The sequence below is a fragment of the Coregonus lavaretus genome (genome assembly GCF_964263955.1).
Source record: "Coregonus lavaretus genome assembly, chromosome: 5".
NCBI classification, from domain to species: domain Eukaryota; kingdom Metazoa; phylum Chordata; class Actinopteri; order Salmoniformes; family Salmonidae; genus Coregonus; species Coregonus lavaretus.
The window spans coordinates 5,810,689-5,837,075 of record NC_139992.1 but is presented as its reverse complement, the minus strand read 5'-3'; the positions used below and the strand labels follow the sequence as shown (position 1 = coordinate 5,837,075).

At 45.2% G+C, this 26,387-nt stretch overlaps 1 protein-coding gene across 1 annotated transcript in view; it reads left to right on the top strand.

Annotated features, from left to right (window-relative positions):
- Nucleotides 1-5,171: 5,171 nt before the first annotated feature.
- The window catches only part of LOC311128725 (trace amine-associated receptor 13c-like), a gene marked incomplete at both ends in the record, with an annotated part of 60,048 nt that continues 38,832 nt past the window's right edge, over nucleotides 5,172-26,387 (top strand). Inside the window, one exon of the mRNA XM_084160970.1 lies at nucleotides 5,172-5,496. Coding sequence (XP_084017096.1) covers nucleotides 5,172-5,496 — 325 coding nt within the window. The remainder of the gene's footprint in view (nucleotides 5,497-26,387) is intronic.

Sequence of the window (26,387 nt, the reverse complement as noted above, 5' to 3'; positions counted from 1 at the left end):
GCTGTTACTTTGAACCATGGATAAAAGAAAGCATAAATTATTGGATTGGTAAAATAATTAACAAGTGGCAGAAAGCTGATGAAAAGTGATGATGAATCTAAATTTGCTAAAGAAAAAACGAAAAACAAAATCCAACAACTTAGAAAGGTGAAAACAACAATAGCTAGAGTTTTTGCTGCTTTTCTCTCTGACTTATTTGCCTGTACAGTTTTAACACCAGACACACTGGCAGACTCTTTTGAAAATACCTTTCTGGCCTGTGCTCCGGCCACCAGAAATATTTTCAATTAAAGTGTTATAATAATAGAGCACGGGACAACCATTGTAATTACAAAGTCAATTATATTACCCCAGACTGACCCTTCTACAGTAAAACATTCTTTCAAACATTTATATTTAAGTATTAAAACGTATGAATAGTCCTCACTTTATATTAAGGTCTGCAAAACTACTTTACAAATTATTAGTAAATGGTTTATAAGGACATTTATTAAACATCTTATGAATGATCTTATCAATCAATCAATCAATCAAATATATTTATAAAGCCCTTTTTACATTAGCAGATGTCACAAAATGCTATACAGAAACCCAGCCTAAAACCCCAAAAAGCAAGCAATGCAGATGAATAATTATATAAAAGTTGTTTATAAATGTGTGAATAACTAGCTAGCTTACTAACATTTACAAATGTGACCGACCGGCTCGATTCGGTCCTACAGTGCCTTGCAAAAGTATTAATCCACCTTGGCGTTTTACCTATTTTGTTGCATTACAACCTATAATTTAAATAGATTTCAATTTGGATTTCATGTAATGGACATACACAAAATAGTTGGAATTGGTGAAGTTAAATAAAACAATTAAATTATTTCAAAAAATTCAAAAAAATCAATAATGGAAAAGTGGGGTGTGCATAGGTATTCACCCAATTTGCTATGAAGCCCCTAAATAAGATCTGGTGCAACCAATTACCTTCAGAAGTCAAATATTTAGGTTAAAAAAAGTCCACCTGTGTGCAATCTAAGTGTCATGCACCTGTGTAGTGCGCCTTTTGTTTTGTCGCCATCGTGCGTAGTTTCGCCTTCGGGCAAGTTTGTTCGATTTTCCTTGTTGGAAATTGCACTAAAGTCTTTTGGACTATACTTCGGTGTCCTGCGCTTGATTCCACCAATACACCCACCTACAGCATTACTGACACAAAGCCTCCTTCACTCATGCTGCCAAACATGCCCTCGTAAAACGGACTATCCTACCGATCCTTGACTTCAGCGATGTCATTTACAAAATAGCCTCCAACACTCTACTCAGAAAATTGGATGTAGTCTATCACAGTGCCATCCGTTTTGTCACCAAAGCCCCATATACTACTCACCATTGTGACCTGTACGCTCTTGTTGGCTGGCCCTCACTACATATTTGTTGCCAAACCCACTGACTCCAGGTCATCTATAAATCACTGCTAGGCAAATCCCCGCCTCATCTTAGCTCACTGGTAACCATAGCAACACCCACCCAGAGTCTGCGCTCCAGCAGGTATATCTCACTGGTCATCCCCAAAGCAAACCTCTCCTTTGGCCGCCATTCCTTCCAGTTCTCTGCTGCCAATTACTGGAAGGAACTGCAAAAATCTCTGAAGCCGGAGACTCTTATCTCCCTCACTAACTTTAAGCATCAGTTGTCAGAGCAGCTTACCGATCACTGCACCTGTACACAGCCTTTCTGAAATTAGCCCACCCAACTACCTCTTCCCCATATCGTTATTTACTTTGCTAATTTGCACCCCAGTATCCCTATTTGCACATCATCTTTTGCAAAGTATCAAGTACTCCTGATCAGATGTACAGGTTTCTTCTCCACTGGATTCCTGGTATTAGTGGCAAGACAATTGAAGTCATATATTACCAGAAACATAAAACTAATGGAATTGTATAGCCACAATGTTGGATTTGTTGGTATTTTACAAGTGGCCCAACATTACTAGATGGAAACTTACATTTGAATCCACCCTCTGTATATCCGTTGTTTTGGAGAAACAAGACTTATGCCAAACAGTGGAACAATCTGTAAGAAAACACAAAGTGATTAGTGCTGTATGATCCTTTCAAAACTCAAGACTTTGAAGCATTAGAAGGCTCTTAGTAATCCTTCTTCCCCCACCCCCCATAAAAAAAATAAGAAAAATAAATAAAGAAGGTGATTGTCCCACTGGCTATCATAAGTTTAATGTACCAATTTGTAAGTCGCTCTGGATAAGAGCATCTGCTAAATGATGTAAATGTAAATGTTGGAAATCTGATATCCCCCTAGTTGATCATTGTCTGCAGCCGGCTCTGATCTTATTGTAGGTCTAATGAAACATGCAGGGAGATTGAGCACGTCCGTGGTGGTCGGCGAGCCCTCAACCTTCTGGCCCGTAGCCCTGCGTGGCATCGACTGTGCCACAAAAGCATGCCGAAGTGGCAAAGTCGATATCCAGGTTTTTAAACACAGTTAATATTTATGGTCATAAGCATTATTTAGAGTTAATTCTATGAGGGGGGAGGGTGTGTACTTTCTTTTTTCTTTTTACAGTACAAGGGGAGGGTCATGTGAAAATATTCCCAGTACATTTTGAACTGTCCCTAATTACTTAAAGTGCTTTTGAGATCATTGATCGATACAACTCAACTGAACTGGAAATCACATTTCGTAGTCACTTATTTATTTTTTTTCCAGATAAAACACCAGAAATTGAATAAATACATCAGGGGTGATTGGGTCAGAATACAGTGTGGTTGTTCTGATGTCTGACAAATAGTATTTGTCCCCATGATGTAACTGAGACAAAGTCTCCTTCATAATTCAGTTCAGATGGACATTTTTACAAGTCTACGGGATGTTCCTATGGAATGGCAAAATTCATTTTGATTGCATGTGCTATAAGCGGGTACACCATGAAGTTATACCCTCTCATCAACTTCCTTACTGTCAGCTTTCCTCCACACTGACTAGCTGACATGTGGTGTGCTGTCATGTCTCCTGAGGTTGTGGATTATGGTCCAAACTGAGCACTGACGTCAACCAAAACAGTTAGTCTTACACAGTTATCCTGTTTCCCATGTAAACTAGCCTTTGAGTGACCAAAACATCAACCATACTATATTTTCCCTATTAAAATGCTCAGTTGAGAAAATGTACATTTTCTCTCATGACTAACTATCAGTAAGAATGAAGGACAGGCTAGGTGGCAATAGCAACATACAATCCTGTCATACATTACATCATGCTTTCACAAATTATTTGTTTATCACACCGTTTGTTCATTTCTGTGCCCACCTGTGTGTGTGTGTGTGTGTGTGCGTGTGTGTGTGTGTGCGTGTGTGTGTGTGCGTGTGTGTGTGTGTGTGTGTGTGTGTGTACAGTGGGGAAAAAAAGTATTTAGTCAGCCACCAATTGTGCAAGTTCTCCCACTTAAAAAGATGAGAGAGGCCTGTAATTTTCATCATAGGTACACGTCAACTATGACAGACAAATTGAGAAAAAAAAATCCAGAAAATCCCATTGTAGGATTTTTAATGAATTTATTTGCAAATTATGGTGGGAAATAAGTATTTGGTCACCTACAAACAAGCAAGATTTCTGGCTCTCACAGACCTGTAACTTCTTCTTTAAGAGGCTCCTCTGTCCTCCACTCGTTACCTGTATTAATGGCACCGGTTTGAACTTGTTATCAGTATAAAAGACACCTGTCCACAACCTCAAACAGTCACACTCCAAACTCCACAATGGCCAAGACCAAAGAGCTGTCAAAGGACACCAGAAACAAAATTGTAGACTTGCACCAGGCTGGGAAGACTGAATCTGCGATAGGTAAGCAGCTTGGTTTGAAGAAATCAACTGTGGGAGCAATTATTAGGAAATGGAAGACATACAAGACCACTGATAATCTCCCTCAATCTGGGGCTCCACGCAAGATCTCACCCCATGGGGTCAAAATGATCACAAGAACGGTAAGCAAAAATCCCAGAACCACACGGGGGGACCTAGTGAATGACCTGCAGAGAGCTGGGACCAAAGTAACAAAGCCTACCATCAGTAACACACTACGCCGCCAGGGACTCAAATCCTGCAGTGCCAGACGTGTCCCCCTGCTTAAGCCAGTACATGTCCAAGCCCGTCTGAAGTGCATTTGGATGATCCAGAAGAGGATTGGGAGAATGTCATATGGTCAGATGAAACCAAAATATAACTCTTTGGTAAAAACTCAACTCGTCATGTTTGGAGGACAAAGAATGCTGAGTTGCATCCAAAGAACACCATACCTACTGTGAAGCATGGGGGTGGAAACATCATGCTTTTGGGCTGTTTTTCTGCAAAGGGACCAGGACGACTGATCCGTGTAAAGGAAAGAATGAATGGGGCCATGTATCGTGAGATTTTGAGTGAAAACCTCCTTCCATCAGCAAGGGCATTGAAGATGAAATGTGGCTGGGTCTTTCAGCATGACAATGATCCCAAACACACCGCCCGGGCAACGAAGGAGTGGCTTCGTAAGAAGCATTTCAAGGTCCTGGAGTGGCCTAGCCAGTCTCCAGATCTCAACCCCATAGAAAATCTATGGAGGGAGTTGAAAGTCTGTGTTGCCCAGCGACAGCCCCAAAACATCACTGCTCTAGAGGAGATCTGCATGGAGGAATGGGCCAAAATACAAGCAACAGTGTGTGAAAACCTTGTGAAGACTTACAGAAAACGTTTGACCTGTGTCATTGCCAACAAAGGGTATATAACAAAGTATTGAGAAACTTTTGTTATTGACCAAATACTTATTTTCCACCATCATTTGCCAATAAATTCATTAAAAATCCTACAATGTGATTTTCTGGATTTTTTTTCCTCATTTTGTCTGTCATAGTTGACGTGTACCTATGATGAAAATTACAGGCCTCTCTCATCTTTTTAAGTGGGAGAACTTGCACAATTGGTGGCTGACTAAATACTTTTTTTCCCCACTGTATGTGTGTGTGTGTGTGTGTGTGTGTGCAGAGAGATGCTGGGGAGGGGAGTGTGTGTCAGTCATTCAGGGATAAATACAGAGGCAGACTTCAGAGTTTGTCAGAAGGCTGACCTGACAGGGTCACACACAGGATTAAGCAGGAGCAGGACCTCAGCATTTGGACCCTTTATTACAAATGGAGACACATGAAGATGTTCAATACTGTTTTCAAGACAGAAACTCTTCTTGCAGAAAGGCTTTGCTATCGACATCTATCTACATAACACTGTACATCTTCTTCTCATTGATTTCAGCAGTTACAGTATTTTTGAACATGCTGGTGATCATCTCCATCTCTCACTTCAAGCAGCTCCACACTCCAACCAACCTGCTCATCCTCTCTCTGGCTGTGGCAGATTTCCTGGTGGGACTGATTGTGATACCATTAACGACTGTAGCATTAATGGAACCATGCTGGGATTTTGGGGAATATTTCTGTGGGTTTTATTTCTATTTCACTTGTTTATGCGCTTCTTTATCTGTCTGCAATTTGGTCTTGATATCTATTGACCGTTATGTTGCTGTGTGTGATCCCTTAATGTACCACTCTAAAATAACAATAACAAGAATGATGTATTTTATATCCATTAACTGGTGTTTTTGTATCATATACAATGCTGCTATTATAAAAAACGTTGTAAATATACAGGTACCCAGTAGGTGTTTGAAATAATGTTTTATTGTAGAATAATTAAATTGGGTTGAAATCATTGGCCTTGTATTTTCAATGGTTGCCCCGTGCTCTTTTATTATCATTTACATTTACATTTACGTCATTTAGCAGACGCTCTTATCCAGAGCAACTTACAAATAGGTGCATTCACCTTATAGCCAGTGGGATAACCACTTTACAATGTTTTGTTTTTTTTCCTATCCCAGGTATTCCTTAAAGAGGTGGGGTTTCAAATGTCTCCGGAAGGTGGTGAGTGACTCCGCTGTCCTGGCATCGTGAGGGAGCTTGTTCCACCATTGGGGTGCCAGAGCAGCGAACAGTTTTGACTGGGCTGAGCGGGAACTATGCTTCCGCAGAGGTAGGGGAGCCAGCAGGCCAGAGGTGGATGAACGCAGTGCCCTCGTTTGGGTGTAGGGACTGATCAGAGCCTGAAGGTACGGAGGTGCCGTTCCACTCACAGCTCCGTAGGCAAGCACCATGGTCTTGTAGCAGATGCGAGCTTCAACTGGAAGCCAGTGGAGTGTGCGGAGGAGCGGGGTGACGTCAGAGAACTTGGGAAGGTTGAACACCAGACGGGCTGCGGCATTCTGGATGTGTTGTAGGGGTTTAATGGCACAGGCAGGGAGCCCAGCCAACAGCGAGTTGCAGTAATCCAGACGGGAGATGACAAGTGCCTGGATTAGGACCTGTGCCGCTTCCTGTGTAAGGCTGGGTTGTACTCTCCGAATGTTGTAGAGCATGAACCTACAGGATCGGGTCACCGCCTTGATGTTTTCGGAGAACGACAGGGTGTTGTCCAGGGTCACGCCAAGGCTCTTCGCACTCTGGGAGGAGAATGTGGCAAAGAGCTTCCTAGGGTTAGAGGCGGATGCTTGGAATTTAGAGTGGTAGAAAGTGGCCTTAGCAGCAGAAACAGATGAAGAAAATGTAGAGAGGAGGGAGTGAAAAGATGCCAGGTCTGCAGGGAGTCTAGTTTTCATCCATTTCCGCTCAGCTGCCCGGAGCTCTGTTCTGTGAGCTCGCAATGAGTCATCAAGCCACGGAGCTGGACGGAGGACCGGGCCGGCCGGGAGGATAAGGGACATAGAGAGTCAAAGGATGCTGAAAGGGAGGAGAGGAGGGTTGAGGAGGCAGAATCAGGAGATTGGAGGGAGAAGGATTGAGCAGAGGGAAGAGATGATAGGATGGAAGAGGAGAGAGTAGCGGGAGAGAGAGAGCGAAGGTTGCGACGGCGCATTACCATCTGTGTATGGGCAGAGTGAGTAGTGTTGGAGGAGAGGGAGAGAGAAAAGGATACAAAGTAGTGGTCGGAGACTTGGAGGGGAGTTGCAGTGAGATTAGTAGAAGAACAGCATCTAGTAAAGATGAGGTCAAGCGTATTGCCTGCCTTGTGAGTAGGGTGGGACGGTGAGAGGGTGAGGTCAAAAGAGGAGAAGAGTGGAAAGAAGGAGGCAGAGAGAAATGAGTCAAATGTAGACATAGGGAGGTTGAAATCCCCAAGAACTGTGAGGGGTGAGCCATCCTCAGGAAAGGAACTTATCAAGGCGTCAAGCTCATTGATGAACTCTCCAAGGGAACCTGGAGGGCGAAAGATGACAAGGATATTAAGCTTAAATGGGCTAGTGACTGTGACAGCATGGAATTCAAATGAGGAGATAAACAGATGGGTCAGGGGAAAATTGAGAATGTCCACTTGGGAGAGATGAGGATTCCTGTGCCACCACCCCGCTGACCAGATGCTCTCGGGGTATGCGAGAACACATGGTCAGACGAGGAGAGAGCAGCAGGAGTAGCAGTGTTTTCAGTGGTAATCCATGTTTCCGTCAGCGCCAAGAAGTCGAGGGACTGGAGGGTAGCATAGGCTGGGATGAAGTCTGCCTTGTTGGAAGCAGAACGGCAGTTCCAGAGGCTGCCTGAGACCTGGAACTCCACGTGGGTCGTGCGTGCAGGGACCACCAGGTTAGAGAGGCAGCAGCCACGCGGTGTGAGGCGTTTGTATAGCCTGTGCGGAGAGGAGAGAACAGGGATAGGCAGAGGCATAGTTGACAGGCTGCAGCAGATGGCTACAATAATGCAGAGGAGATCGGAATAAAATGAACTAAACATCTGGGAAAGGAGAGAGCGGGGCCTCCCTCACCACAACTCCCAAATATAACTCTCCCAACTTCCACCTCAGACACTATAATTGTTGTAAACTACAGCGGTTCAATGTTTTCTAGGAATAGACAAACCTAGTTTATTCAGCTAGCTAACTAGGTGCAGTATTATTCCGTGAAAAACGTCCGGGCACCTCATCATAAGACGCCACAGCCAGCTAGCATGCCGGTCTCCAACAGCAGGGTTTAGCGCCAATACTCAGCCACAACAACCACCAGTGTATCAACATGCAAGCAGATCGTTCGTGTCCGTGTCTAACGTTGTGGGTTAGTCCCGACAGCTTGAGCGAGTCCGTCGTCAACTTATTCAGCCAGTTAGTTAGCTAGAATAGTTAGCAAACTAGCTAGCCATTGCTTTCAGACAAAGAAGAACCCCTCCTTTCACGGCACGATGTCACGGTGTTAGAAATGGTGAGGTGTGGAATCAGGCGCAGAAGCAGATGTACAGTCCAACAAGACTTTACTAGCGAGTGCAAAATAATCCAAAAACGGCCAGAGGCCAACAGACGCACACAGGCGTCAAAACGAGCGCACAAACACAGGGCGCAAAAACTCTCCTCAACCGAGGACGAAGTAAATCGTAACTGGCGTACCGAAACACGGGTAACGCACAAACACCTGACACGAAACAATTACACACAACACTACACTAACAACAAGGAAACTAAATAGGGTGCTTAATGAGACATAACACAAGACAGGTGTGGCTAACAGACAAAACTAATCAAACAGGAAACATGGAACATGCAACGGTGGCAGCTAGAATTCCGGAGACGACGAACGCCGAAACCTGCCCGAACAAGGGAGAGAGGCAGCCTCGGCCGAAACCGTGACACACGAACACACAGAGAGAGCCAAACTAACGTTAACTAGTCACCCATGTCCCGAATTCCTTGAGCGACTCGGGCTATCAATATGTAAAAAACAAAACACAAGTGTAGGTTATGACTTACCCCTAGCAGCTACTGTTAGCTAGCCAAGTGCAAAGCTAGCCACTGAATTGACTCAGCCAGTTCGCGTCTGTTCGCTCGGTCGTTCCAGCTATTGTTTACAAGTAGCTACCCAGGTTGCAACAAGCTAGCTAATTTTCAAGCACAGTAGCCACTTGCTACCTAACGTTAACGGTTCAGACAATGAGGTTAGAAAACAGCTGAATGGTAGGCAATTATTGTATGTAATCATTGTAGACAGCCAGCTGGCGTAATTACAGGCACTCTCAGGCGTGAAACAACTATACCGTTGCTAATAGCTACTCGCCAGCTAGTCCAGGTGGTGAGTTAGCTAGCTAGCTAGCTTCGTGCTACACCCGGCGCCGCCGAATACAATACTAACCTACAATAATTACATACAATAACTACCTACAGCAACCCACGATACCTACCTACAATACCTAACTACAATCTAAATACATAGTTTAAGCCTTACTCGACAAAGCCCAAGCTATGTATAAAGCCAAACTTACCAGACGCCAAGCTTACGTCCCAGCTCTCATGAGGAAGGTGAGGGATCAGCCCAGAACTACACGGCAGGACCTGGTCAATTATAACACTTTATTTGAAAATATTTGTGGTGGCCAGATCACAGGCCAGAAATGTATTTTCAAAAGAGGCTGCCAGTGTGTCTGGTGTTAAAACTGTACAGGCAAATAAGTCAGAGAGAAAAGAAGCAAAAACTCTAGCTATTGTTGTTTTCACCTATCTAATTTGTTGGATTCCATTTTTGTTGATAGATCTTTTTTTGTGTGTGTGTGACAATTTATTATTGATCACCGGCTTTCTGCCACTTGTTAATTCCTTAATTAATCCAATAATTTATGCTTTCTTTTATCCATGGTTCAAAGTAACAGCTAAACGTATTTTAACTCTGAAGTTAAGGCATGTATAGTTCCTATGTTTTTATTCCCTAGTTTGACATAATTATGTTATACTGTTTTGTTGTAATTGCTTCTTTCATGTAACAATACACTGACATTACTCATCTCAGTGTTGTCATCATAGATACATATGGTGTTCATGCAGAATGATTTGGATGGATTGGAATGGGATGACTTGGAGAAGGAATATGAAGGCATAAGCTTGTTTTATAAAATACATTGTAGTCATTTTGGTTTGTATATTCCAAATACCAACGTCTGTGGTTGTTCCATGTTTTTTAATGATAAATAGTATGTAAGTATTCATTTTGAGGATGTAATATATCATTACGCACTGAGTGTACAAAACATTAGGAACAAGTTCTTAATATTGAATTGCACCTCCTTTCGCCATCAGAACAGCCTCAATTCGTCGGGGCATGGACTCTACAAGGTGTCGAAAGCGTTCCACAGCGATGCTGGCCCATGTTGACTCCAGTTCTTCCCACAGTTGTGTCAAGTTGGCTGGATGTCCTGTGAGTTGTGGACCATTCTTGATACACACGGGAAACTGTTGAGCGTGAAAAACCCAGCACCGTTGCAGTTCTTGACACACTCAAACCAATTCCCCTGGCACCAACTACCATACCCCTTTCAAAGGCACTTAAATACTTTGTCTTACCCATTCACCCTGCGAATGGCACACATACACAATCCATGTCTCAATTGTTTCAAGGCTTAAAAATCCTTATTTAACCTGTCTCCTCACCTTCATCTACACTGATTGAAGTGGATTTAACAGGTGACATCAATAAGGGATTATAAGTTTCACCTTGATTCACCTGGTCAGTCTAAATCATGTTCTGTACACTCAGTGTATATGTTGTTTAACATCCCCCTCTAGTGGCTGAAATAAGACACAACGCCTTCAACAAGTGCAGTAAATATGAAATATACAATACAGAATGAGATCAGATAACGTCCAAGTCTAACTCAATGGTGTATTGTAGTAAGTAGTTGATGGTCAAATGTATGAATATGCAATTATGTGTAACACTTTATAATAATGTTTAGTAATAAACCATTTGTAAGGCATTTACAGTTTGCTCACCATTTATTAATCATTACGCCCACATTTGTTAAATGTTAGTAAGCTGTAGGTATTCTCACATTTATACATAACTACTACAGCATATGCATTAATTATTCAACACAACAGCGAAGGAGACTGCAGCAGACACTTTAACCTCAACATATTGGTTACTTTTGTTAAAAAAAAATGTTTTCTACTTAAGTTAATTTAGTAAATATTTTCTTAACTGTATTTTCTGAAAACTGCATTGTTGGTTAAGGGCTTGGGGTTCCCCCGGTTGGTAATTTGACCATGATTTCTACAAGTTTAGATAGCTGGCTATACTAATTTACGAATCTAAAGAATGTTAACTGACATAACAAGGGAAAAACTGCTGATGCACAACGAAATTTCGAAATTTTACCTTGTGTATTCTACTATTCTAACTCTTACCATCAAGTTGAGACCCTGACTGAGTTCCTAATCATATAATGAAATAATATTTATATTTTTTTATGCTGAGATCCGCATAAGGTGAAACAGCACCACTGAGGAGCATCTTGCATTGTGGCAAAAGAAAATGTATAGTACATACTGTTCATTGATGTCTGAGTGGAAAAAAAACAATCTTCCTTGTTTGAAGTAACTTTGTTGTTGTAATATCGCAAACGGAGGTGGCAGTTTCACCGCTATGGTTTCCAGCTTTAAAGGATAATTTCACTGGAAAACATGAATCAAAGTGTCACCTGCCACATCATCATATGATGCAAAATGAATCATATGATGCAAAACGCATGTACATGATGATGTGGCAGGTGACACTTTGCTTCTTGAAAGTCCACTATCTTAGAAACTTGACAACAGACATGCAAAACACACCCGCCCAGCGGTCACATGGTTGAAGGACGGTCGACTAATCACAGGCCAGTGTGGGGCTCAAGTGCTGAACAAGGGGCGTCTGCTGCAGATAAAGGACGCCAAGGTGTTGGACACAGGACTCTACACGTGTGGCTGTGAATGTGGCGGGACAGGCCAACAGCAAGCATGACATCAACATCCATGGTGAGACTCACCAACGTACCATAACATAACATAGAGAGTGGGAGGGGCTATCATCTATGAAATGGAGTGTATGTCAGAAAGTCAAACTTCAAATCACCTACACCTGCTAATCTTATCTATAGTATGATGTCTTCATGCCTTCATGTTTATCTGCCATTTGGGTCCACATTCTGTACGTGATGTGTTTCTATATGTGTGTTAATATACGTATGTGTTTTGTCCCTCCAGTCTCCCCCAGGATCTGTGGTCAGAACCAGGTCCCAGAAAATGTGAGTGTGGTGGTGAACAACCCTGTGTCTCTAACCTGTGAGGCCTCTGGCATCCCTCTTCCTGCTATCACCTGGCTGAACGATGGAAACACAGCAGCACAGGAGACCGCAGCAGACACTTCAACCTCAACGTACTGGGTATGAACACTACCACTACTCTCACTACATTAATGTCAGAGTGCTGCCAGGTCAGGGGTCATGCCAGAGCAGCTCTCAGATGCTGTTGAGTCTTTTGGTATGTAAGATATGTCTATGTTGATTCTGGATCATATTATATATGTGTCGATCCTGGATCATGCCCCATGAAATCAGGATGTGCCAACTAACATTATTTTTTACATTTTAGTCATTTAGCAGATGCTCTTATCCAGAGCGACTTCCAGTGAGTGCATACATTTTTCATACTGGCCCCCGTGGGAATCGAACCCACAACCCTTGCGTTGCAAGCGCCATGCTCTACCAACTGAGCTACAGGAGGGCCAAACTAAGAGAGGCTATATATAAAAAAATGACATTTCAGTTCTGTACTTGTGAAAATGTATTGTTATTTGTCAAAAACGCTATAGAGAGGGGTGTAGGATTGAGACTTGAGTGAGGTTAGGGGGAGGTTTGGTCTGAAAACCTACTTCTTCATGAGTATCTTGATTAATGCCACAACAGTCAGACTCACGCTTTTGTGTTGAGGTAGCCCTGCCTGATACTTCAAAATCAGTGTCAACCTCGGTCCAAGAGATACTTCCTTCTTGGCCAATTGGTTAAGATGTTGTTTTTCAACTCAGGATACCAGGGTTCAGATCCCACCTGTGACAGAGTCATGATTCAGGGGTGGGATTCTTGATCTGTGCAGGGTGGACTTGTTTAGGGGTTGAGGGTTGTACTCAGTCAGAGGCCTAATGGAAGTTGTACTCATGTTCATGCACACAAAGACAATAGAGGTGTACTCAGGTTCACTTCCAATGTTTATGCTGTATTACTGGGGCCCTGGAGTAAAGCATTTGTGTTTCTCCAACACCTTTCATTGGTAGAATGCCTTACAGTTTTGGACCTCATTATTCCAGAGCCTTGCATACAGGTAATAACAGGACCCTCGAGGTGAGAAACTTAAACAAGTCAAACTAATATCATTGAAGAGTTATTCACTTACACGGTAGAGACAATATAGTCCCAGTAACAGGTTGAGTTTTGCTGATGTAATATGCTCTTTAGGAATCATGCAGAGGTGGAATCATATTTTTCTGGTCTGTCATTTAACAGAGGCTCTTATCCAGAGCAACTAGGGTTAAGTGCCTTGCTCCAGGGCACATTAACAGATTTTTCACCTAGTTGGCTCGTGGATTCGAACCAGCAACCTTTCGATTATTGGCCCAACATCTTAACCGTTAGGTTACCTGTCGCCGGTGTTTGAAAATTGTGTTTGTTTTGATTAATATTGTTGTATTTATTGTATGTTCATGTTCACAGGGCTTCCTTGCAAATGAGACCCTGGTCTCAATGGTGACCCACCCTGTAGAAATAAAAGTACAAAATATATATATATCTAAATGTAGTAGATGTATTTGAGTGTGTGGTTGACACCTTTCATTGGTAGAGTGATATAAGTGTCATTATGACAGAGCCCTGCATGTTTCCAATATGTGAATATGTTAATGTGTGACTTGTGTACTAACGTTCCAGTTTTCCGTACGTCGTGTAATATATTGGGTTGTGTTTGTGTATTTCTGTGCTGACGTCTCTAAATGAATTTCCATGTAAATGGACAATAAAGTACATGGTATCGTAGCGCAAACAGGACCCTCTGGAATCTGAGAGAACAGCATCTAACTAGATTTATCAAAATAAAAATCTAATCAAATGATTGACAACCTTGATGAAGCTGAGAAATAATGACTGTATCGAAAGAAGAGGAGGGTGCTCAACCAACGTGAGTCGAGGTGCAAAAAATGTAATCATCATTGCAAAGGAAAAGGCACAACACTTCCTCGCCATTAAAAATGATTTGTTTTATTTAAGCAAGGTTAAAAGATAAACGTTTCAGCCTTCAATGGCCTTCATCAGAATAATCACACAAAGGGAATGGACAAGTTCACACAGGGTACGGGGAACACAATTAGACAGAGAGAAAACTCTCTTCAGCTGGTGGTGCTAATGAGAGAGGGTGTGGTAGACTATAAAGGTTGGTCCTCAGGGTGATGAGTGAGAAAGTTACAGAGGGTCAAAGATCATACCTCCCCAAAACTGCTAACCTCCCCTATTATTGGTAATGGTGAGAGGTTACATGGGGCATTACTCTCAAGGTAGCAGGCTGGCTGAAAAACATCAAGGGGGATGACTGGGTCAGAATACTGTAGGGTGATGTCTGCCAAATATTATGTGTCCCCTACAATGTGACTGTCTCCATCAACCTGAATAATTACTTCATAATTCAGTTTAGATAGACATTTTTACAAGTCTATGTAATGTTCCTATGGAATGCCATTAGTGCATCCACCTTAAAGATATGCCATCTCATCAACTGCCTGACTGTCAATTTTCTTATGCACTGTCCAAATGACACATGCTGTGATCTGTCCTGTAGTTTCTCAAGGCCTTCCTTCCGAATCTTGTTTCGTTCTCTCGACTGGAAGGATGGAGGAGTTTAAGGATGGGGTTTGAAGGGGAGGGTTGGCTGGCTGCTTACACTCACCGTTAGTTTTGTGTCTTATGATAGCTAGCTTGTTGCAGGTCAGAACATTTATCAGAAACACAACCTCTGTTTGGAGTCTCGGCTTCCGAGGCTATGTCTCCTGAGGTTGTGGATTATGGTCCAATCTGAGCACTGACATCAATCAAAACAGTTAGTCTTGAACATTTATCCTGTTTCCCATGTAAAATAACCTTTGGGTGACCAAATCATCACCCATTCTATATTTTCCCCATTTAAATCCTCAGTTGATAAAACATACCTTTTTCTCTCATCTCTATCTATCAGTAAGAGTGAAGGACAGGCTAGGTGGCCATAGCAACATACAAACTTGTAATACATTACATCACGTTTTTGTCATGAGCCGTCGTGGATGTGGTGGAGGAGTCAAGCGCAGGAAGCAGAGGTAAATCCAACAAGACTTTTAATAGTGTCCAAAGCAAGTGTACAAGCCCCGACCTTGAAAACAAGAAGAGGCGAGGAACAATACGCACACGCGTAAAACACTACAACACGGAAAAATGACACGGAAAAATAACAACGTATCATAACAACGTGGCAACGGACAACAACACACAAAAACCCTAGATTACAACATGGAACTTATAAGACACGTAATCAACACTAAAACAAACACAGGTGTGATAGACAGACCAAAGCAATGGAACACAGAAACATAGAGCGGTGGCAGCTAGTACTCCGGGGACGGCGAACGCCGAAGCCTGCCCGAACCAGGAGGAGGAGCAGCCTCGGCCGAAACCGTGACAGTACCCCCCCCTTGACCCCGGCCTCGGGGACGGCCAGGAGGACGCGGACCCGGGTGCGTGGGATGCCCATGGTGAAACTCAGTCAGGAGGGATGGATCTAGTATGTCCCTCCTGGGCACCCAGCACCGTTCCTCCGGACCGTACCCCTCCCACTCCACGAGATACTGGAGACCACTCATCCGGCGTCTCGAGTCCAAGATGGTCCGGACTCTGTACGCCGGGGCCCCCTCGATGTCCAAAGGGGGTGGAGGGGTCTCTCCTATCTCATCCTCTTGGAGTGGGCCAGCTACCACCGGCCTGAGAAGAGACACATGGAACGAGGGGTTAATATTTTTATACTCTATAGGCAGTTGTAATCTGTAACACACCTCGTTCAATCTTCTCAGGACTTTGAAGGGCCCCACAAACCGCCGACCCAGCTTCCGGCAGGGCAGGCGGAGGGGCAGGTTTCGAGTCGAGAGCCAGACTCGATCTCCCGGTGCGTACACCGGTGCCTCACTGCGGTGACGGTCGGCGCTCGCCTTTTGGTGACGGATGGCACGCTGCAGATGGACATGGGCAGCGTCCCACGTCTCTTCCGAGCGCCGAATCCACTCGTCCACCGCAGGGGCCTCGATCTGGCTCTCGTGCCACGGAGCCAGGACCGGCTGATAACCACACTGGAAAGGTGTTAAGTTGGTGGAGAAGTGGCGGAGAGAGTTCTGGGCCATCTCTGCCCAGGGGATGAACCTCGACCACTCCTCCGGCCGGTCCCGGCAATAGGACCTCAAAAACCTACCCACATCCTGGTTGACTCGTTCCACCTGCCCATTACTCTCTGGGTGGTACCCCGAGGTAAGGCTTACCGAGACCCCCAACCGTTCCATGAACGCTCCCCAAACTCTGGAAGTGAACTGGGGACCTCGGTCAGACACAATATCCTCGGGGACCCCATAGTGCCGGAACACATGGGTAAAGAGAGCCTCAGCGGTTTGTAGGGCAGTAGGGAGACCCGGCATGGGAAGGAGACGACAGGCCTTGGAAAACCGATCCACAACGACCAATATGGTGGTATTCCCCTGGGAGGGGGGTAGGTCAGTTACGAAATCCACCGATAGGTGGGACCATGGTCGTTGTGGAACGGGCAGGGGATGTAGCTTACCCCTGGGCAAATGTCTAGGCGCCTTACACTGGGCACACACCGAGCAGGAGGAGACATAAACCCTCACATCCCTGGCTAACGTTGGCCACCAGTATTTCATGCTAAGACAGTGCACTGTCCGGCCAATACCTGGATGTCCAGAGGAGGGTGATGTATGAGCCCAATAAATAAGACGATCGCGGACCTCGAGCGGAACGTACGTCCGCCCCACAGGACACGCGGGGGGAGTAGGGTCGGTACGCAGTGCCCGCTCGATTTCCGTATCGACCTCCCATACTACCGGAGCCACCAAACAAGATTCCGGCAATATGGAAGTAGGCTCGTTAGACCTCTCCTCCGTGTCATATCGCCGGGACAGTGCGTCTGCCTTAACATTCTGGGACCCAGGGATGTATGTGATCTTAAAAACAAACCGGGTTAGGAACATATTCCACCTAGCCTGACGAGGGTTCAATCTCCTAGCTGCCCGGATGTACTCCAGGTTACGGTGATCAGTCAGAATGAGAAAAGGGTGTTGAGCCCCCTCAAGCCAATGCCTCCACACCTTTAGGGCTTGGACTACGGCTAACAACTCCCTATCCCCAACATCATAGTTGCGCTCCGCCGAGCTGAGCTTCTTCGAGTAGAAAGCACAGGGGCGGAGTTTAGGTGGCGCGCCGGACCGCTGTGACAGGACTGCCCCAATACCGGTCTCGGACGCGTCCACCTCAACCTGGAATGGTAAAGAGGGATCCGGATGCGCCAGCACCGGAGCCGAGGTGAACAGGTTCTTAAGCTTGATAAATGCCCTGTCCGCCTCAGCCGACCACAGCAAACGAACCGGACCCCCCTTTAGCAGGGACGTAATGGGAGCTGCAACCTGTCCAAAACCCAGAATAAACCTCCGGTAGTAATTAGCAAAACCCAAGAACTGCTGCACCTCTTTTACAGTGGTTGGAGTTTGCCAATTACGCACGGCCGATACCCGGTCTACCTCTATCTCCACACCAGCCGAGGACAACCGATAACCCAAAAAGGAGACGGACTCCTGGAAGAACAGGCATTTCTCTGCCTTGACATACAAGTCATGCTCCAACAGTCTTCTCAATACTCGTCGCACCTGGGCTACATGCTCGGCTCGTGTAGAAGAGTACACCAGGATGTCGTCGATGTAAACTACTACACCCTGCCCATGCATGTCCCGGAAAATCTCGTCAACAAAGGATTGGAAGACTGACGGAGCATTCATTAACCCGTATGGCATGACGAGATACTCGTAATGACCCGAGGTGGTGCTAAATGCTGTCTTCCATTCATCCCCCTCCCTAATACGCACCAGATTGTACGCGCTCCTGAGATCCAACTTTGTGAAGAATCGCGCTCTGCGTAATGATTCCGTCATCGTCGCAATCAGTGGCAGTGGGTAGCTGTATTTAACTGTGATCTGATTGAGACTACGATAATCAATACACGGGCGCAATCCCCCGTCCTTCTTCTTCACAAAGAAGAAACTCGAGGAGACTGGGGAAGTAGAGGGCCGTATGTATCCCTGTGTCAAGGACTCGGCTATGTATGTCTCCATAGCCGCTGTCTCCTCTTGAGACAGGGGATACACATGACTCCGAGGAAGAGCCGCTCCTGTTTGGAGATTTATCGCACTGTCCCCCTGTCTATGAGGAGGTAGCCGTGCTGCCCTTGCTTTACTAAACACGAGTGCTAAATCCTCATACTCGGGGGGAATGCGCAGTGCGGGCACTTGGTTCGGACTCTCTACCGATGTTGCCCCTACGGAAACACCTAGACATCTCCCTACACACTGAGCAGACCACTCCATAAGAGCCCTCTGTTGCCACGCTATAGTAGGATCATGGGTGCTTAACCAGGGAAGGCCCAACACCACGGGATACGCAGGAGAGTCAATCAGATAAAACTGAATGCTCTCCTCATGACCCCCCTGCGTCGTCATAGTCAGTGGTGCTGTGACCTCCCTGATCAGGCCCGACCCCAACGGCCGGCTGTCTAGTGCGTGGACAGGAAATGGATTGTCTACCGGCCGAAGGGGAATCCTTAACCTACTACAAAATGCCCGATCAATAAAGTTCCCAGCTGCGCCTGAATCTACTAGCGCCTTATGCTGGGAATGAGGTGCCACCTGTGGAAACCTCACAGGAATACTCATGTGATCAACAGAGAGCTCTGGGTGAGTGGGGCGTCTACTCACCTGAAATGACTCCCCAGTGCGTGGCCTGTTGTCACCTCCCCTAGGAGACCCTCCCCAGCACCTGGCCGCAGTGTGTCCTCCACGACCGCAGGTGGTGCAGTGGATGGCCCCCCTCGGGTTCCCTCTCCTCCTCTCTCTAGCGCCAGCACCCCCTAGCTCCATGGGAATCGGCTCGGGGGCGCTGGAGGGTGGACTGGACGACCCCCACTCGGGACGTCCGCGGGTAGCCAGCAGGGTATCCAGACGGATGGAAACGTCCACCAACTGGTCAAACGACAGGTTGGTGTCCCTGCAGGCCAGCTCCCTACGAACGTCCTCACGTAGACTACATTGGTACTGGTCGATGAGGGCCCTCTCATTCCACCCCGCATCCGCCGCTAGTGTCCGGAACTCCAGTGAGAACTCCTGTGCGCTCCTCTTCCCCTGTCGGAGGTGGAATAGACGCTCTCCCGCCGCTTTCCCCTCCGGGGGATGATCGAAAACAGCCCTGAAGCGGCGAGAGAACTCCGCGTAGGTGATGGTAGCGGCGTCTATTCCCCTCCATTCGGCGTTGGCCCATTCCAACGCCTTGCCGGAGAGACAGGAGATGAGGGCGGAGACGCTCTCATATCCCGAGGGCGCCGGGTGTATAGTGGCAAGGTACAGTTCTACCTGCAGGAGGAATCCCTGACACCCGGCTGCAGAACCGTCATATGCCCTCGGGAGTGAGAGCCGAATGCCACTGGGTTCCGGTACTGAGAGAGGAGGATTGGCCGTTGGTGATGCGATGTTGTAAGGGTCCTCAGAGTTCACCAAACGGCGCAGGGTGTTGGACACCTTGTCCATAGTGGTCCCGAGTTGCTGGATCATAGCGTCCTGGAAATTAATCCGATCCAGCAGGGATTCGGGAGACGCCGCTGATCCTGCTGACTCCATGATGGTGTGTTGTTCTGTCATGAGCCGTCGTGGATGTGGTGGAGGAGTCAAGCGCAGGAAGCAGAGGTAAATCCAACAAGACTTTTAATAGTGTCCAAAGCAAGTGTACAAGCCCCGACCTTGAAAACAAGAAGAGGCGAGGAACAATACGCACACGCGTAAAACACTACAACACGGAAAAATGACACGGAAAAATAACAACGTATCATAACAACGTGGCAACGGACAACAACACACAAAAACCCTAGATTACAACATGGAACTTATAAGACACGTAATCAACACTAAAACAAACACAGGTGTGATAGACAGACCAAAGCAATGGAACACAGAAACATAGAGCGGTGGCAGCTAGTACTCCGGGGACGGCGAACGCCGAAGCCTGCCCGAACCAGGAGGAGGAGCAGCCTCGGCCGAAACCGTGACAGTTTTGACAGAATGTTTTACTATAGAAGGGTCAGTCTTGGGTAATATAATTGACTTTGTAATTACAATGGTTGTCCCATGCTCTATTATTATAACACTTTATTTGAACATATTTGTGGTGGCCATATCACAGGCCAGAAAGGTATTTTCAAAAGAGGCTGCCAGTGTGTCTGGTGTTAAAACTGTACAGGCAAATAAGTCAGAGAGAAAAGCAGCAAAAACTCTAGCTATTGTTGTTTTCACCTATCTAAGTTGTTGGATTCCATTTTATTTTCATTTACTTTTTTTTTCCATTGAGAATTTATCATTATTTATCATCAGCTGTCTGCCACTTGTTAATTCCTTAATTAATCCAATAATTTATGCTTTCTTTTATCCATGGTTCAAAGTGACAGCTAAACTTATTTTAACTCTGAAGTTAAGACGTTCATAGTTCCTATGTTTTTATTCCTAAATATGACACACATAGGTTTGATATGTTTTGTAATACATTTGTTGTAATTGCTTCTTTCATGTAACAATACACTGACATTATTAATCTCAGTGTTGTCATCATAGATACATGTGGTGTTGTTAGTCAGAAAACATTCATGCCCTGTCTCCTCTCCCTCTCTTCTCCTTCTCTCCCTCTCCCTCACCTCCTCTCCCTCTCTTCTCCTCCTCCTCCTCTCCCTCTCTTCTCCTCCTCCTCTCCCTCTCTTCTCCTCCTCCTCTCCCTCTCTTCTCCTCCTCCTCTCCCTCTCTTCTCCTCCTCCTCTCCCTCTCTTCTCCTCCTCTCCTCCTCTCCCTCTCCTAACCTCTTAGAGATGTTGATGGTTACTATATACAATTGGTAGAGCATGGCGCTTGTAACGCCAGGGTAGTGGGTTCGATCCCCGGGACCACCCATACGTAAAAATGTATGCACACATGACTGTAAGTCGCTTTGGATAAAAGCGTCTGCTAAATGGCATATTATTATTATTTATTATTATTGTTGCAGAATGATTTGGATGGATTGGAATGGAATGACTTGGAGAAGGCATAAGAAGACATAAGCTTGTTTTATAAAAGACATTGTAGTCATTTAGGGTTGTATATTCCAAATACCAAAGTCTGTGGTTGTTCCATGTTATTTAATGATAAAAAGTAAGTATTCCAATAGTACATTCCGAGGACGTCAAGATTCATTCTATATGTTGTTTAACATCACCCTCTAGTGGCTCAATTGGGACACAATGCCTTCATCAAGTGTGGTAAAGTTGAAATGTACAATAATGCATGATATCAGATAACGTCCAAGTCCATCTCAATGGTGTATTGTGTAAGTTGTTGAGGGTAAAATGCAAGAATATGCAATCATGGTTAACACTTTATAGTGTTCAGTAATAAACCATTTGTAAGTCATTTACAGTTTGCTCACCATTTATTAATAATTTCTCCCACATTTGTTAAATGATAGTAAACTAGGTATTTTCACATTTATAAATAACTACTATATGCATTAATGATTAAACACAATAGCGCAGGAGACCGCAGCAGACACTTCAACCTCAACATACTGGGTATGAACACTACAAAACTTGTTTATAAATGTGTGAATAACTAACTAAAACAAATGTGTGTGTAATGATAAATTGTGAAGAAAATATGTACTTTTGAAAGCTGCAATATGTAACTTTTTGCGTGACCCGTCCAAATTCACATAGAAATATGAGTTATAGAGCTGTCATTCTCATTGAAAGCAGGTCTAAGAAGCGGTAGATCTGTTCTATGTGCGCTATTACTACGTTTCCCATTCTTAAGTTTAGTTTTGTACTCCTTGGCTGCGTTGCCGACGGCTGTGTAGATGGCTGAGTTAACTTCTTTAGAGCCTGTACCATGTACAAATCATTATTGGATTTGACATCAAAAGTTTAATATGAGGCGACATTATAGAATGCAACCTTTTATTTGAGGTTATTTTCATACATAAATTAGAACACCTTATGTATCTAGTCCCCCCATTTGAAGAAGCAATAAGAATTTGGACAACTTCACTTGTAGTGTATTAAAGGGAGTAACCCTTTAAACATAATGTTCAGTTAAATTATGTATTTAGATATTGGTTCCCTTACCCTGTAAGCAGTTTATGAACTGCTCTAATGATAATCTTCTGACGATGCACAGCGCGCTGGAGGTGAACGTGGGCAGCGTCCCACGTCTCCTCTGCACTCCTCTGCACGCCGAAACCAGTCATCCACTGCAGGAGCCTCGGTCTGGCTCTGGTGCCACGGTGACAGAACTGGTTGGTAACCTAAAACACATTGGAATGGTGTTAGGTTAGTAGAGGAGTGGTGGAGAGAGTTCTGGACATATTCTGCCCATGGCAAGAACACCGACCACTCCCCCAGCCAGTCCTGGCAGTAGGACCGCAGGAACCTACACACATCCTGATTTACCCGTTCCACCTGCCCATTTGACTCAGGGTGGAACCCAGAGGTCAGGCTGACTGAGACCCCCAGACGTTCCATGAACGGCTTCCAAACCTTGGACGTGAACTGGGGACCTCGGTCAGACACTATATCCTCTGGAACCCCGTAGTGCCGGAAGACGTGAGTAAACAGGGCCTCCGTAGTCTGCAGGGCCGTGGGGAGACCGGGCAGAGGAAGGAGGCGGCAGGACTTGGAGAAGCGGTTCACAACGACCAGGATGGTGGTGTTACCTTGGGAGAGGGGAAGATCAGTCAAAAAATCAATACTAAGGTGAGACCATGGTCGTTGTGGAACTGGTAACGGTTGTAGCTTTCCCGCCTAGGTGCCTTACTCTGGGCGCACACCGAGCATGAGGAGACGTACACCCTCACGTCCTTAGACAAGGTAGGCCACCAGTACTTTCCGATCAAGCAGCGCACTGTACGACCGATACCTGTGTGACCAGAGGAGGGTGACGTGTGTGCCCAGAAGATCAGATGATCACGGATAAGAGCAGGCATGTACCACAGCCCAGCTGGACACTGAGGTGGAGATGGATCTGTGCGTAATGCCTGCTCTATATCTGCGTCCATCGTCCATACTACCGGCGCCACAATGCAGGAGGCCGGGATTATCGGGGTGTTGTCTCTGGGCATCTCCTCTGTGTCATACAGCCGGGACAGTGCGTCTGCCTTCACGTTCTTTGTACCCGGAATGTATGACAGTGTAAAATCAAACCGGGTGAAGAATAGCCTCCTCGCTGCCCAGATGTACTCCAGGTTACGGTGGTCCGTCCAGACGAGGAAAGGGTGTTTCGCCCCTTCGAGCCAAAGCCTCCACACGGTCAAGCCTCAGACAACAGCCAACAGCTCCCGATCACCATCGTCGTAGTTCGGTTCCGCCGGGCTGAGCTTCTTAGAGAAGAAGGTACAGGGGCGGAGCTTGGGTGGCGTGCCCGAGCGTTGGGACAGGACAGCGCCTATCCCTACCTCGGACGCCTATCCCTACCCGATAGTAGCTGGCAAAGCCAAGGAAATGCTGCACCTCCTTAACCGTGGTTGGAGTCGGCCAATTACGCATGGCTGAAATGCCATCTCCCTCCATCTCCACACCTGAGGTGGTAATGTGGTATCCGAGGAAGGAGACGGATTGCTAGAAAAACATACACTTCTCTGCCTTGGCATAAAGGTAATTTTCCAACAGTCGGGCCAGCACTTTGCGAACCAGGGACACTTGCTTGGCGTGAGTAGCGGAATACACCAAGATGTCATCGATGTAGACCACCACACCGCGACCAAGCATGTCCCGAAACACCTCGTTCACAAAGGACTGGAAGACGGATGGAGCATTCATCAAACCATAGGGCATAACCAGGTATTCATAATGCCCCGTGGTTGTGCTGAATGCTGTCTTCCACTCATCCCCCTCCCGAACACGCATTAGGTTGTATGCACACCTGAGATCTAGTGTATTGCTAGTAGTATGGGTTGGGATTATTGCCACATTGAAAACAATTTGGAACTCGGAACTTGGAACTCTGAAATCTCCGACTTCCGACTTCAGTGTGTTCAAGACAACTGGGAGCTTGTAAAAAAACGAGCTCCGACAGGGAAAAATCGCTTTGAACGGTCATCCAACTCGTAATTACAACTCGGGAACTCTGGCCTATTTCTAGAGCCCCAACTTTCCGACCTGAAGATCACTGACGTCATGATTTGACCTCAGTATTTTTCCAAGTTCCCAGTTGTCTTGAAAGCACCATTAGGTTCATTCTTTAGCTAGCTAACTAGCTACATGTCTAAACAAAAGATTACACTTCGCCAGATGATTAAATGACCCATCAAGTTAGCCAGGTGTATCTGGGGGTGATTATGGTCATCTATTGTATTTCATGAACATGCGTACATGTCAAGACAACAGTGACCCATCCACTTACCTAGATGTGGCTGGGGGGTGGTTATAGCATTTCTTTCACATGACCCATCAATTTAGACAAGTGTGTCTAGGTTAGAATAATCTAATAATTATATAATATTTATACAATATGGACACTTTTTTTTATATATTGCTACTATGCAAATATGCAAGTAACCATTTCACTGTACCGTTTACACCTTCTGTATCATGTGCATGTGACAAATAAACGTTGATTTTATTTGAGAGACGGTAATGTGAAGAACAAAGTGAGCTACACCAAAGTCAGATTAGGATATAGGCCAAGGACTAGATAAAGTGTATTTTTGCTACTACTTTCACCACTTTTAGTCTTGAAATCTTTGGTTGCTTACTACCCTACCTTACTCTGTTTAGCACATGGCCTTACGTGAATCCTTAAAGAGATGGGTAGGGCTTAATTAAGAGGGTGTGAAAGATGCTGGGTGTAGACAAAGAAGAGCTCTCCAGTAGGTGTACCAAAACATTCAAGGGCCATTTTCTCAAAAGTGGGTTTACAAGTTTATCAACTTTCAAAGCAGAATTACTTTCCCATTGTTCCTCAACTGCAGTGCATGACATCCCATTTTTTAGCTCTCTACTTTTATCCAATGTAAATAAACACTATTTCAAATTTTGCTACATACAGTGGCTTGCAAAAGTATTCACCCCCCTTGGCATTTTTCATATTTTGTTGCCTTACAGCCTGGAATTAAAATGGATTTTTTTGTGGGTTTGTATCATTTGATTTACACAACATGCCTACCACTTTGATGATGCAAAATATATTTTATTGTCAAACAAACAAGAAATAAGACAATAAAACAGAAAACCTGAGCGTGCATAACTATTCACCCCCCCCCCACCCCCCACCCCCCACCCCCCAAAGTCAATACTTTGTAGAACCACCTTTTGCAGCAATTACAGCTGCAAGTCTCTTGGGGTATGTCTCTTAAAGCTTGGCACATCTAGCCACTGGGATTTTTGCCCATTCTTCAAGGCAAAACTGCTCCAGATCCTTCAAGTTGGATGGGTTCCGCTGGTGTACAGCAATCTTTAAGTCATACCACAGATTCTCAATTGGATTGAGGTCTGGGCTTTGACTAGGCCATTCCAAGACATTTCAATGTTTCCCCTTAAACCACTCCAGTGTTGCTTTAGCAATATGCTTAGGGTCATTGTCCTGCTGGAAGGTGAACCTCCGTCCCAGTCTCAAATTTCTGGAAGACTGAAACAGGTTTCCCTCAAGGATTTCCCTGTATTTAGCGCCATCCATCATTCCTTCAATTCTGACCAGTTTCCCAGTCCCTGCCAATGAAAAACATCCCCACAGCATGATGCTGCCACCACCATGCTTCACTGTAGGGATGGTGTTCTCGGGTGATGAGAGGTGTTGGGTTTGCGCCAGACATAGCGTTTTCCTTGATGGCCAAAAAGCTCAATTTTTGTCTGATCTGACCAGAGTACCTTCTTCCATATGTGTGGGGAGTCTCCCACATGCCTTTTGGCAAACACCAAACTTGTTTGCTTATTTTTATTTTTTTAAGCAATGGCTTTTTTCTGGCCATTCTTCCGTAAAGCCCAGCTCTGTGGAGTGTACAGCTTAAAGTGGTCCTATGGACAGATACTCCCATCTCCGCTGTGGAGCTTTGCAGCTCCTTCAGGGATATCTTTGGTCTCTTTGTTGCCTCTCTGATTAATGCCCTCCTTGCCTGGTCCATGAGTTTTGGTTGGTGGCCCTCTCTTGGTAGGTTTATTGTGGTGCCATATTCTTT